General features: G+C 40.4%; 1 protein-coding gene across 1 annotated transcript; it reads left to right on the forward strand.

The window, feature by feature from the left end:
* Nucleotides 1–526: 526 nt before the first annotated feature.
* On the forward strand, nt 527–12,701 carry copa (COPI coat complex subunit alpha). Its single transcript, XM_084912758.1, has 30 exons — nt 527–738; nt 1,061–1,174; nt 1,270–1,343; nt 1,561–1,641; nt 2,162–2,238; nt 2,408–2,517; nt 4,423–4,532; nt 5,080–5,179; nt 5,388–5,606; nt 5,881–6,031; nt 6,236–6,302; nt 6,409–6,484; nt 6,670–6,752; nt 7,052–7,277; nt 7,407–7,545; nt 7,924–8,086; nt 8,253–8,399; nt 8,552–8,741; nt 8,832–8,927; nt 9,039–9,127; nt 9,291–9,414; nt 10,001–10,090; nt 10,204–10,307; nt 10,391–10,537; nt 10,663–10,803; nt 10,924–11,106; nt 11,290–11,400; nt 11,496–11,657; nt 11,782–11,976; nt 12,296–12,701. The coding sequence occupies exons 1-30, from the start codon at nt 699–701 to the stop codon at nt 12,353–12,355; spliced, it is 3,669 nt and encodes a 1,222-aa protein (XP_084768884.1). The 5' UTR covers nt 527–698; the 3' UTR covers nt 12,356–12,701.
* The last annotated feature ends 1,096 nt before the right edge of the window (nt 12,702–13,797 follow it).

A 13,797-nucleotide genomic window follows, 5' to 3' on the forward strand; every position in this document is an offset into this window, starting at 1 on the left:
AGCAATCCTAGATTATTGATTTTTTTTTTTTTTTTTTTTTTTTTTTTTTTTGTAATCCAGTGGAAACGCATTACTTCACACTACAGGCGCCCCCGCGTGCCACGTATCGTGTCTGCAGCAGATGACGTCATCAAATTATTACTTGCAGTCGGTTTTAGAAATAAGGAATTTTAGAATTGTTTATGAAGAAAACAAATTAATTTATTGATCAATACGTATTAAGTTCTTTTAATTGTAAATTTGTCACTTTAATCTCATAGAATTTGCGAGTTCATGACATTGACATTTTAAAGAATAACCTCTTTGTCTCTTAGATTTTTACCGCTTTATTAAAGAAACTAATGACTCTTTATCCGAGTCCGTATACTTATTTCGTACGTCTAAGAAGTGCTTAGAAATTTACAGATTAGATTTTTTATGACGGCATTTAGTCGCGGATGTCTTGTCTATGTGTTACATTTCTACGCGCCGCTGCCGTGGAACTTTCTGCGTCAGATTTTCGTCGCAAAACTTTATTGTTCAAAACCGGAAGACAAAACGGACTACGTGTCAGGAAAAAGGAGAATCAACTAAATGGGCGAAGGTGGTCAGGCCGCTTGATTCAACCAATCTGCAGAGTTTCGTCCTTTTTAATTATTTGCTCTCACTGAGTTTTGTCTCAGCATTAAAAAGAATCGCTTTGCGGTTCACCAGTAACGATGTTAACAAAATTTGAAACGAAGTCGGCCCGTGTCAAAGGTAAGAGTCTGCTAGCTACTTATTAGCAAAGAAGCTAACGTTAGCTAGTTGACGTTATCGTCCTCGGTTGATTATTCAGTCAGAATTCTCTCTTTATTCTTGTTTTTAAATAGCTTTTCCTCCGACTGTCTCTAACTAATTTGTCGTTATTATGTCTTATTCAGATGTAGCGATAAATGGACAGTAGTTGTACGTGTCCTTAGCTGTCCGGCTAACATCACTTTGCATGTTTAAAAAGCCGTTGTAAATTAGGATGATGCTGGTCGTCTGAAGTGTAATAGCCTCTTCTGTAAGAGCTCTGATGAGCTGTTTTACATTTCAGGCCTGAGCTTCCATCCCAAACGGCCATGGGTTCTTGCAAGTTTGCACAACGGAGTCATCCAGCTGTGGGACTATCGGATGTGTACACTTATTGACAAATTCGATGAGCATGACGGTAAGACAGCGTTTTAGCTGGAGTACGCTGCTTTAGCTTACAAACTGTGTTATTAATGGAAATGAGGTGTGATTTAATGTGGTATATCACAACAGGGCCTGTAAGAGGGATTGATTTCCACAAACAGCAGCCCCTGTTTGTGTCTGGAGGAGATGACTACAAAATCAAGGTGGGACTTCTGTGGCATCAAGACAATCATTAAATGTCATGAAGCTGGATAAATGTTGTTCAAGTGCTTATTCTTATATTTATTTGGTTTGAGGCAGTATCTCATACTCAGGATTTCTAATATTTTGCCTAAACATCAAAGATGCTGCTATGTCTTAATGCACTACTGTAATATGAAACCTAGGTGAGAGCTGAGTAAATATTCTTGTTGTGTACAGGTGTGGAACTACAAGCTGAGGCGCTGTCTCTTCACCCTCCTTGGGCATCTTGACTACATCAGAACCACCTTCTTTCACCATGTGAGTTGTCCTGCTGTTTTAACATAGAAAATGGACAAGTGACAAATTAAAGGAAAACCTTGAACCTTTGACTCCTGCAGTGACTCTCATATTTTGAACTACTTGTGCAAATCAGTGGAGGTATACAAAATGATCACCTTTTATCCTGTGAAGTGCTCTCTTCCAGAATGGCCTCCAGCAATCTGGATTAGATTAAATTATGCAACTTGTATGTTATGGCTTTTCCAGTCACCAGATCTTAACCTATCATTTAAGATATGTTGTCTCCAAGTCCAAGATAGAAATCATTAGTTGTATTTGTGATGGTGGAGCACTGTGCAAATGTAAATGTAAACAACACTAAAGCTGGGATTCAGTACAGTACTACATATTATGGTAAACACTTTGTCTTTAAGCGGTTTTCCTTTATATTGTCACCCCACTGGATTAGTACTTCTTTCTGTTTTTTGGGGTGTTTTTGTAATTTATGTTAGAACAATTTAGACTTAAGTTATTACATTAATTGTCACCTTGCCTATAGGAGTACCCCTGGATTCTGAGTGCTTCAGATGATCAGACGATTCGCATTTGGAACTGGCAGTCCAGGACGTGTGTCTGGTAAGACACTGTACAGTTTAAACTGTTGTTTCTCACAACTTGCACATAGTTAGGCTGTTTAATTGAGATTTTAAATAAACAGAGGAATGAAAATTGTTAAAATTTACGATAATGAAAATGAATGGTCTGCCCTGATTTCTTATGTTTCCTATTTCTTTCTTCTCTGCAGTGTGCTGACTGGCCATAATCACTACGTGATGTGTGCCCAGTTCCACCCATCTGAGGACCTAGTGGTGTCGGGCAGTTTGGACCAGACTGTGCGAGTGTGGGATATCTCCGGTGAGGGCCTGGGGATGGCAGACCAGAGGACAGCGGGCTGGGTTTTGGGGGAGGGGTTGGGAGCAGAGTGGTACAGATGAGGAGGAAGAAAACAGGAGCAGGACCGAAGTGAAGTCCTAAACCTCTTCTTCCTCTCTAACTTGTAGAGGATAAAACTCTGTGGGCTGTTTGCAGAAAAACCTCTCTTTTGATAGATGGTAAGAGAGTTAGATGCAGTGGAACAAATTTATGGTGTGCTATATTTTTTTTTTTTTTTTTTTTTTTTTTTTAAATACAACACTGTAAATAAAAGGTCTGAAAGGAGAAAGGCCTTACAGGTTAGATCAGGGGTGGGCAATTCCAGGCCCAGAGGGTCGGTGTCCTGCAGGTTTTAGATCTCACCTTGGGTCAACACACCTGAATCACATGATTAGTTCGTTTCCAGGCCTCTGGAGAACTTCAGGACATGGTGAGGAGCTAATTTAGCCATTTAAATCAGCTGTGTTGGTTCAAGGACACATCTAAAACCTGCAGGGACACCGGCCCTCGAGGCCTGGAGTTGCCCACCTCTGGGTTAGATAGATGCACAGTGAAAGGATAAAATCCACATAGATGGATAATTGGAGAGGTGTTTCTGTGCCTGTGCATGCTGTAAAAATCTTGTCATTTTTCTTTCTCCTGTTTCTTGTCTTTAGATTAACTGCACTCATTTTCTTTCACTTCCTTTCATGTGAACATGCATAAGTTCTAACATTCACCAATCCTGGGTTTGTGTAATTTAACTTGAGCATGGTTGCATCCATTTGTACTTTTTTTTTTTTTTTTTTAACTTGTCTATCACATGACTTAACTGCAGCATGTGTTTTCATTTTTTTATGATAAATACATAGTAAGTTTAAAGTTTAGCTTTAAGGGGGTCACTTTGCACTCATACTCACAATATAGAAAATCCATACTGCTTTTGCATCCAAAAAACATTAATTGGTTAAAAAAAGAGTTAATCTTTTTTATACACTTAAACTTTCTGGCTGTCCCATATTTCTATATGACCTATGACATTTGCACGACTGGCTCTACTATAAAAAAAAAATAACATGAAATATACTACAGGTTTATATTTCCTGTAGTCATTGCAACTTATTATTGTCATCTTCATTCCTAACCAGTAATTGCGGCATTTCAGACTATACTAACTGCACGTCATTTAAACATTGTGACTGAAATGTGCATGAGCCTTTAAGAAAGCAAACTCCAAGACTCATAGTCCTGATACTCAACGCCCCATTGAGGCTCACCTTTACAATGCTAGCTACCACCCACTCCACCTCCATCAGCCAAGTCCACGCACTCCCTGTGTCCTCCTTATCCCATGCTCTCCCTGGAAACATCCACACCTGCACATGGGTTCCTAGTGTCATTTCTGTTTCCCATGTCATCTCTCTCTGTGCTGTTGTACTATCTGCTCACCACATTGTTTTAACAGGCAAGAATCATGAATACAAGCTGTGTTTTCTCCATCTTTTTTTCATTTCCTGATCTTGCTGAGTCTCTGAAATAATCAGCTACCTTGCTCTGCTATCCATCCAAATCACAAGTTACTCCGGTTTCTTCTGTAATCTCATGATTAATTAAACCAACCAAAGCACTGTTGCAGGAATGATTGTTTCCAGACTCAAGCTGGCAGTCAATGAGAAAGCAGAGGTTGTGTTGGTGTGTTTCAAACCTGTGTGTGTGTTCAGTAGTACAAAAGTGCGCTCTGTTTTTAAACCCCCCTTTTTGTGGTCTCTCGTCTCCAATGATGATTCTCCAAATTTGATATCTAAATAATATGTATCTTGTTTTTCCCATGTTCCGATCCTCTATTGTGCCCTGTCTAATTTGGTTATGGCTCCCCCCTTTGCACGCGGTGCTCTCTGATGGTTCCAGGTTTGAGGAAGAAGAACCTGTCTCCAGGTGCTGTGGAGACGGAGGTGCGCGGCATCTCTGGTGTTGATTTGTTTGGTGCCTCTGATGCTGTTGTTAAACACGTCCTCGAGGTGAGAAGCAACTTTGTACCGTTTGTAAATGTTGTGGTCATTTGAGTGAATCGGCCTTTAAAGGTTACCAGTGAGGGAGCCTTCATATGTTCCTGGTATCTCATTACAGGGAAATGTCCATTTGTAGTCTTCCACTCACATATTGTTTGGATTTCCTGTTTGTTTTTTTTTTTTTAATGATTAGCATTAATGAGGTTTCTTCAAATCATCAAAAAATCATCCATGATGCAGTTCTGTCTGTGGAAAACACCAGCTTTTAGCCCGAGCTGGCAGTTGAATCTGTGGTTTGTTTGTTTTTTTTGTTTTTTTTTGGTTGTTTTTTTTAGGGGTATGTGATTACGACTTAAGGTCAGAAATATTCAGTTATAGGTAATAAAACTACATTGCTTGGGTTTGTTTTAATGTACTATTTTATGGTTTGTGTGATATATTATTTATTTAATGGTACTATAATGGCTTCACGGAGAGTAACACAGTTTAGTTTCATATAGAATGATGCCGTGCTATGACAGCTGTTTGTGTGACTTGAGGTTATGTTTATGTTCAGGGTCACGATCGTGGGGTCAACTGGGCAGCCTTCCACCCCACCATGCCTCTCATTGTGTCTGGAGCTGATGACAGGCAGGTGAAGATCTGGAGGATGAATGGTGAGTGACTTGACATGAGTGTTAGAAGTTGATGTTCCCAGAAGCTAAAACCCCTGACTTTTCTGTTATGTGCCAAGAAGTAGGTATTTCATCAAGCTGACTACTTCACTAATTGTTTCCTGCTGTAAATGTTTCTGCTTCTTTTTTGTCTTTAATTATCTCTCCTTTTTTTTTTTTTTTTTTTTTTTTTCCCCCCACCTGTGTTCAGAGTCCAAGGCATGGGAGCTCGATACATGCCGTGGGCACTACAACAACGTGTCTTGTGCCATCTTCCACCCACGCCAGGAGCTCATTCTGTCCAACTCTGAGGACAAGAGCATCCGGGTGTGGGACATGTCCAAAAGGACCGGAGTACAGACCTTCCGCCGTGATCACGACCGCTTCTGGGTGCTGGGTGCCCACCCAAACCTCAACCTGTTTGCTGCAGGTAAGTGCTGACAGTGATCTGCTCAAAACAGGAACATTAACAGTTCAAACATCAATTTGCAACGTAGTTGTTTGGTTAGTTTAGTTTGGTTAGTTTTGAAGCTGATCCTTTGCATATCAGGGAAAATTTTAAAAAAAAAGATTTTAATGGTTCTCTTAAGTTCACACGGCCTAATAACAGGAAATGTCTGGCATGTATTTTCTGAGGAGGGGAAAAAATACAGTGTGTATGTGTGAAATTTGCACTGACGGATGGTTTGTTTTGTGTCCTTAAGGTCATGACAGTGGTATGATTGTGTTCAAGCTGGAGCGTGAACGTCCAGCCTACGCCGTACATGGCAACATGCTTTACTACGTCAAGGATCGCTTCCTCCGCCAGCTGGACTTCAACAGCAGCAAAGACACGGCTGTTATGCAGCTGCGCAGGTAGGTGTGGTGTGCACGAGATAGCATTTTGAGTGCAATTTCTTAGAATTCCTTTCTTAGACCAAAAAGAATTTGGTCTAAGAAATTATGGGCTAGTGCTTGTTTTTGTCATTCGTGGTTTTTTTTTAGATTTTTTGTTTTTAAATGAAAATCTGTCTAGTTTAAAATAACCATTTTACCTGTTTTACCTTCTCCTTAACTTAGTGGGTCTAAGTTCCCAGTGTTCAGCATGTCTTATAATCCCGCTGAGAATGCTGTCCTGCTCTGCACTGTAAGTATCTCTCAGTGAAAATGCACTCGCACACATTAATCTCTTACTGCTCAGTTAAGTGTGTTGGTTCGCATCTCTTTATCGAAATGCTCTTTACCTCCTGCAGAGAGCAACCAACCTGGAGAACAGCACCTATGACCTGTACTCAATTCCCAAAGAAAGTGACTCTCAGAACCCCGATGGTAAAAAACAAACAAACAAAAAAAAAAAAACAGACACACAAAAAAACCAACACTTTAATTATGTTTTTTCTCACACTCTAAAAACATTTTTTTTTCCTTTACTTATTGAATGTTACTATATGCCTCCAGTTTGTATCTCCTTGAATGAAGTAACAAGAGGCTGCGTTTTGTTTTTTAAATTCCAGCACCAGAGGGGAAAAGGTCTTCTGGTCTGACAGCCGTTTGGGTGGCCAGGAACAGATTTGCTGTGTTGGACCGTATGCACTCTGTAAGTGCATATGAAAGTTTACAAAGCAGTGAAATATATAGGAAATCCCTTTTTCAAAGATTTTTTTGAAAAGTTGGTTAATTCTATAAAAAGAACTGAAAGTGTTGATCAGTAAATCTTTTGTTCTTTACAAATGATCGATCAAAGGCAGTCTGGCACGTTAATCTCCGAATGAAACAATCAAGAGTCCATTATGTGACTTGTGAAGCCTGCAAATATTTGAAGAAAACTTTTTACTTTGCTTTTTGTCCTAATCTGTAATTATTTATCACAGTGCTTTCTTCATTTCTCCATTGCAGCTGCTGATTAAAAATCTGAAGAATGAAATTGTGAAGAAAGTCCAGGTGCCGAGCTGTGAGGAGATCTTCTACGCCGGGACAGGCTCACTGCTGCTGCGTGATGCCGACGGCGTCACGCTGTTTGACGTGCAGCAGAAACGCTCCCTGGCCACCGTGAAAATCTCCAAGGTCAAGTACGTGGTGTGGAGCGCAGACACCAGCCACGTGGCTCTGCTGGCTAAACACGGTGAGTGGATGAGATGAATATCTGCAGATTTGACCAACAAATATTCAAGCCTGAAAGTTTTCTCTGCTGGTTCTCAAAGGAAGCTCTAAATCTGATTTTTCTCTTTTTTTTTTTTTTTCTTCCCTTCAGCAATTATGATCTGCAACCGTAAGCTGGAAAGTCTGTGCAACATTCATGAGAACATCAGAGTGAAGAGTGGAGCCTGGGATGAGAGCGGAGTCTTTATCTACACCACTTCCAACCACATCAAATATGCCCTCACGTCTGGGTAAGTGCTGCTTAGAAAAGGCAGTGTTAATTCATTCCCACAGGCACAAGTCTCTGGGGAGAGAAACTTCTTAACACAGACCTGTAGAGCTTCAACAAAATAAGCTGTCACTAAGAAAGTTGTGAGCTAAAATGTTGCCTTAGTGCTTGTTTTCTTTGATAGTGTTGTGCTCCCAGATGTCTTTTAAAATAAGCACAGCAGTGACTTAGAATAGTTGGAGCTTTGTTTTTGCTCAAATCTCTAACTTTATGTTTTAAAGACAAATACAAGTTTGTTTGCTTTAAATTCTCTGGACAGAAAAGCTCAAATCTTTCACAGTTAGAAAGCATCAGTTCAGTGTAAAATGTCTAACTTAGGATATTCTTTGTGTTCCTGTAGTGATCATGGCATCATCAGGACCCTGGACCTGCCCATCTATGTGACCCGCGTGAGAGGCAACAGCGTTTATTGCCTGGACAGGGAGTGCAGGCCTCGTGTGCTCACCATCGACCCCACAGAGTACCGCTTCAAACTGGCCCTGGTCAATCGCAAATATGATGAGGTCGGTTCTTAAGGGTGGTGTCCTTGAAGTGATAATCTGAGTATATTTAAGGAGATTAAACACCAGAACTGTGCAGTGATTATCTGAGTTTCATATTAAACAGCATTACATTTTTGCCAGGAATCATTTGGTTCCTAATTCTGAGGTCATTCCTGTTACTCTTCAGGTGCTCCACATGGTGCGCAATGCCAAACTGGTAGGTCAGTCCATCATTGCCTATTTGCAGAAGAAGGGCTACCCCGAGGTAGCACTGCACTTCGTCAAAGATGAGAAGACGCGCTTTAGCCTGGCTCTGGAGTGTGGGAACATCGAGGTGAGCTGGCAGCAGTACTCAAAGACTGCTGTACCTATTCTATCAGTTTTTAAGATAAGGATGGAAGTCTTGTGCATGATGAGCTCTAATCAAATCACAGTGAGACCGAGATCCGTCTGAAAAATTTAAAAATCTCATCTCTGTACTTCCAGGTGGCTCTGGAGGCAGCCAAAGCCCTGGATGAGCGCAGCTGCTGGGAGCGTCTGGGTGAGGCAGCACTGCTGCAGGGTCACCACCAGGTCGTGGAAATGTGCTATCAGAGGACCAAGAACTTTGACAAGCTCACTTTCCTCTACCTCATCACTGGTAACTTGGCCAAGCTACGCAAGATGATGAAGATTGGTGAGTGAGGATGTCTATTCTTTATGTTACATGTTGCAAAGGTGTGTATGTTCTCTTTCAGTATTTCTAATGGCTGTGTTGTCTGTGTAGCTGAGATCAGAAAGGACATGAGCGGTCACTACCAGGCAGCACTCTACCTGGGAGACGTCAGCGAAAGGGTTAGAATACTGAAGAACTGTGGACAAAGTGAGTTAATTTGTCAACATTCACTCATATTCTGTCGTATTTTGTTTGCCAGCCTTTATGGCGGTAAAATGACAAGTTATCATGCAAAATTGTTTGTGTGCATGCTTGCAGAGTCTCTGGCCTACCTGACTGCAGCCACACACGGGTTGGATGAAGAGGCTGAGGCACTAAAAGAGACGTTTGACCCAGAAAAGGAGACGGTGTGTTCACAAAACATTCTTCCTACACAAATTATGGGAAACAATAACATGCAGAAGCAGTGAACCTAATATGTATTTTTTAACAATACAGTAATTCATGTTGATAAATAACATAGTTATTGCTTAAATTTAATTTAAAAATGGTTTATTATGTAACTTTTAGGTGCCAGAGGTTGATCCTAATGCACAGCTGCTGCAGCCACCTCCACCCATCAACCCTCTAGACACTAACTGGCCTCTGCTCACCGTCTCAAAGGGCTTCTTTGAGGGAGCTATTGCAGCAAAGGGTAAGTCAAGAGCCACGATGGACTGAAAAGCAACATAATACTTTAAAGTTTCATCCATGTTAACTTTGTTCAAATGGAACCAAGAATGGAGACACTTAATACTTAATTCCAAACAAGGTTATGTGATTGGTTGGGTTTTGTCTGTTTGTTAGCAGGTTAGTCAAAAGTTGCATATGGACTTGGAGCAAAACCTTATTAGAGGTGCAACTTGGCCCAACCTGAAAGTGATCAGCTGATGAATATTTGGAACGATTCTTTAGCATTGCTGGATAGGATAATGTTTGACATGTCTTTGCAAATACATACCAGATTTAAATAAGAAAAACTGAGATATCCCTTTGATGATCTCAAGAAAATATCACAATACAATCTGGATCCAGATATCCAAAGACTCACGTCCATGGTCTGAGCTGAGTTTTCTGCCTGGACTTGGATTGCTTTTAAAACAGCTGGTTGTTTTTTGTTTGTTTTTTTTAAATATCTTTCTAATATGCAACAGTGTTGCTTTTTTAAAGGAATTCAAAGATCAAGTAATTGTAGAAACGTGTGGGATTTAATATGGGCATCTGTTGTTCACCTGTTGTAGGGAAAGCTGGTCAGATGGCTGCCGACTTGGACATGGATACTTCAGGAGGCGAGGGCTGGGGAGATGATGCTGAGCTTCAGCTGGATGAAGGTAAATTCAGACTGATTTTAACAAATCATTTTCTCTTTTCTTTCTTCAAACTTTCAGTGTACTGCTTGAGCCTAAAAATATTAAATGTGTATATTTCCCTCTCTTCTTCTCAGATGGCTTTGTGGATGCTCCGGAAGGATTAGGAGAGGAAGGATTGGGGAAAGAGGAAGGAGGAGGATGGGATGTTGAGGAAGACCTGGATCTTCCTCCAGAGCTGGTGAGAGAGAGAAAAATTCTCATGTTAAACGTGAAAAGAGTGTAAAGTACTCAGCTTTATGTTATCTTTACACCAATCAACAGGATGTACCAGTTGGTGCAGGTGGGGGAACAGAGGACGGCTTCTTTGTCCCACCAACCAAAGGCACAAGTCCAACCCAGATGTGGTGCAACAATTCCCAGCTGCCAGTGGATCATATCCTGGCCGGCTCCTTTGAAACTGCAATGAGGGTCCGCTCATATTGACAGTATTTTCCAACACCGTTTATTTATTTTTGGTTCCCTTTGATAACATATATCATTGTTTAAAAAGGAAGGCATAAATGGTTAATTACTGTTGCTTGTTTCTACCATAGCTGCTCCACGACCAGGTTGGAGTTGTGAACTTTGGCCCCTATAAGTCGCTTTTCATGCAGACTCTGTCCAGAGGACGCACATCTTACCTGGGGCTGCCGTCCCTGCCCTGCCTGCGCGGGCACCCACAAAGGAACTGGAAGGTACAGCTGTCTATTTGGTGGATGTATTTTTTATTGATATATCTGCTCCTTTTCTTCATAGTTTCTAATTGATTCCACAAAATAGAAAATGACTTTTTTTATCTTTGATTTTCTTCTCAGGACTGTGGGGCAAAGCAGGGGCTGCCTGCTGTGGGCCTGCGTCTCTCTGATCTCATCTCCCGCCTGCAGCAGTGCTACCAGCTGACCACAGCCGGACGATTTGAGGACGCCGTTGAGCGCTTCAGAGTCATCCTTCTGTCTGTACCCCTGCTGGTGGTTGATAACAAACAGGAGATTGCAGAGGTAAGCAACAAGCATGCCTTGAACCTGATCTGTTTAATCTCTAAAGTCAATTTGTAATGGACCTAATAAGCTTGCCTGTATGATCCTCATGGCTCCTGTGGCTTTCAGATAAACAAATTTTGTTGACATGCTGATACACATTTATATATGCTCAGATACTTAACTGGGTTGTATGTGTTTTAGGCTCAGCAGCTGATTACAATATGCAGAGAGTACATAGTGGGTCTGACCATGGAGACTGAGAGGAAGAAGCTGCCTAAAGACACTTTGGAACAGCAGAAGAGGTTGTGTGAGGTAAAAAAACACAATGAAGCTTTCACCGATTCACACAAAAAAATCACCAAAGCATGATGAAAATGTTCAAAAAAATGTTTGTGTTTTCCTTGCAGATGGCTGCTTACTTCACCCACTGTAATCTCCAGCCAGTCCACATGGTGTTAGTGTTGCGCACAGCTCTGAACCTCTTCTTCAAACTGCGTAACTTTAAGACAGCTGCAGGCTTCGCACGACGTCTCCTCGAACTTGGGCCCAAGCCAGATGTTGCACAGCAGGTTGGTTGTTCATCACTCATAGCTTATTTTTTTTATTTTATAATGGTCTTTATTAGATGGCCTTTATTGCGCTGGTGTCATTCTCTTGCCATCATCTCCTTTGCAAAAATATTTCCTTCTTTAGACTCGCAAGATTTTGGCAGCCTGTGAGAAGAACTTGACAGACGCCCACCAGTTGAACTACGACCCCCACAATCCATTTGACCTGTGCGCTGCCTCTTACGTTCCCCTGTACCGCGGACGCCCCGTTGAGAAGTGCCCTCTGTCTGGAGCCTGCTACTGCCCCACTTACAAAGGCCAGATCTGCAGGGTCACACAGGTAGACCAAACAAATGTATATAAAATTTTAGGGACCATCATTTAGTAAAGGAGAGAACATTTGGTCTGAATGATCAAGTTTCTTGATCACTCAAGTTCACCTTCAGCTTAGTGAGCGGAAACCTTTTCAAATCTTCAAATGTGGTTGTCATGACAAGATAGCAGAAATTTTATTAACCACTTCTAAGTTCCTGCTTCTATTTTTATATCATTAAATATGCTGCCTTCACTTTACCTTTTTATTTATTTAAATGCCCATCTCTGCTATAACTCTCCCCCCCCCCCCCCCCACTAATTTTTAATATTTCCTCTTTTTCTAGGCAACGGAGATCGGCAAGGACGTGATTGGTCTGCGTGTGAGTCCACTTCAGTTCCGCTGAGAGGATAAAAAATGAAAACACTTCCACTCTTACTTTGTTGTAGTAATGATACAATTATTTGCATGAGAAATGGAAGCAGTTATATATGTGTTTGCTCACAGTGCTGTTAAACCTCTTTAAATCCTTTCTCAGCTATCTATTCCTGTTCATCACTGATCCTACTAAAAGCTTTTTGTTGTAAGTACTGCTGCATCAACAACACAGTACTGTGTGCTTTATTAGAGCTGTAAAACCGTACTGTTAACCCGCTCCTGACTTGTATGACATGAATAATAGAAAATGAACAGCAGTACGCTGTGTATCTGTGGGAAACGATAAAATAAAAAGGTCCTTTTATGAACACAAATGAAGTGTGTGAGTTGGGCCGTCTTTGTCGTGTTTTTAATACGCTATGGTGTCTGCAGAAGGAAGATTAAAGTGAAATGGGAACATTTGATGTGCGCCTCAAGGATGAGTCATGAGGAATGAAAATGGAAAAGCCTACACAGTGGACTGGCTTCTTAGTTGGCATTACAAGTTGAAAACAAGGGGGTGACATTCACAGTCAAGTATGTTATATGGTTACCTGTTACACCTGACCCGATTCTTGTTAAATACTGAAAATGTGGTTAGTTCCTTTTATAATGTGCAAAGTTCTCATTTTGACAGAGTCTGCCCTCTACCTGTAAAAGGAAGCACTGTCATTATTACCCAGAACACATTCTGGCAAATGTTAGAAAAAGTTGCATTAAAAAAAAAAGGTGGGAGGAAATATATAATCACTCTCTTTCATTGAAAGAAAAAGAAGCTCATCCCACAGGATTTTGAACACATTAATAAAACAAACTAAAATAAAGGCTTTGTTTATTGGTTAAAAGCTTCAGTGGCTTACATTACATTAAATTCATTCAACTACTGATTTATTTTAAATGTATTTCCCCTTACAAGATTTTTTTGATAACTGTACATTTAGCATCACAAGTCAAGTCAGTTTCTGCTCTGCAGGACTGTATCACTCCCAATGTGTCTGAAAACTGAATTACTCTCTTCTGTGATGTCCAAAACACCAATATAGTTAACAAAATTAAACAATGACATGTTAGTTAAGTCATATCAAATAAAGATAATACTCTAAATACATACATACATACATACAAAAATTAACTGAAACAATATTTTGTACTTAAATAACTAAAATATTATGGAAATTCATAGCTGTTAGTCTATGCTAGTATTTCAAACTTGTCAACAAATCAAGCATGAAGCGTTCCACTTTCTATTAAAAAATAATAATACACGATTTTTTAATGTGTGATATTTCAATATCTGATCTTTTAAAACTTTGCCCGTCACAAATTTTATATTGTACTACTATGAAAAAGACTAACTAAATCTATATCAAAAATAAAAAGTTTCAAAACAATAAAAACTAACTGAAACATAGCTGAATCAAAATCTACCAT

The sequence above is a fragment of the Perissodus microlepis genome, chromosome 18 (genome assembly GCF_051167445.1).
Source record: "Perissodus microlepis isolate ML-2025 ecotype Zambia chromosome 18, ASM5116744v1, whole genome shotgun sequence".
NCBI classification, from domain to species: domain Eukaryota; kingdom Metazoa; phylum Chordata; class Actinopteri; order Cichliformes; family Cichlidae; genus Perissodus; species Perissodus microlepis.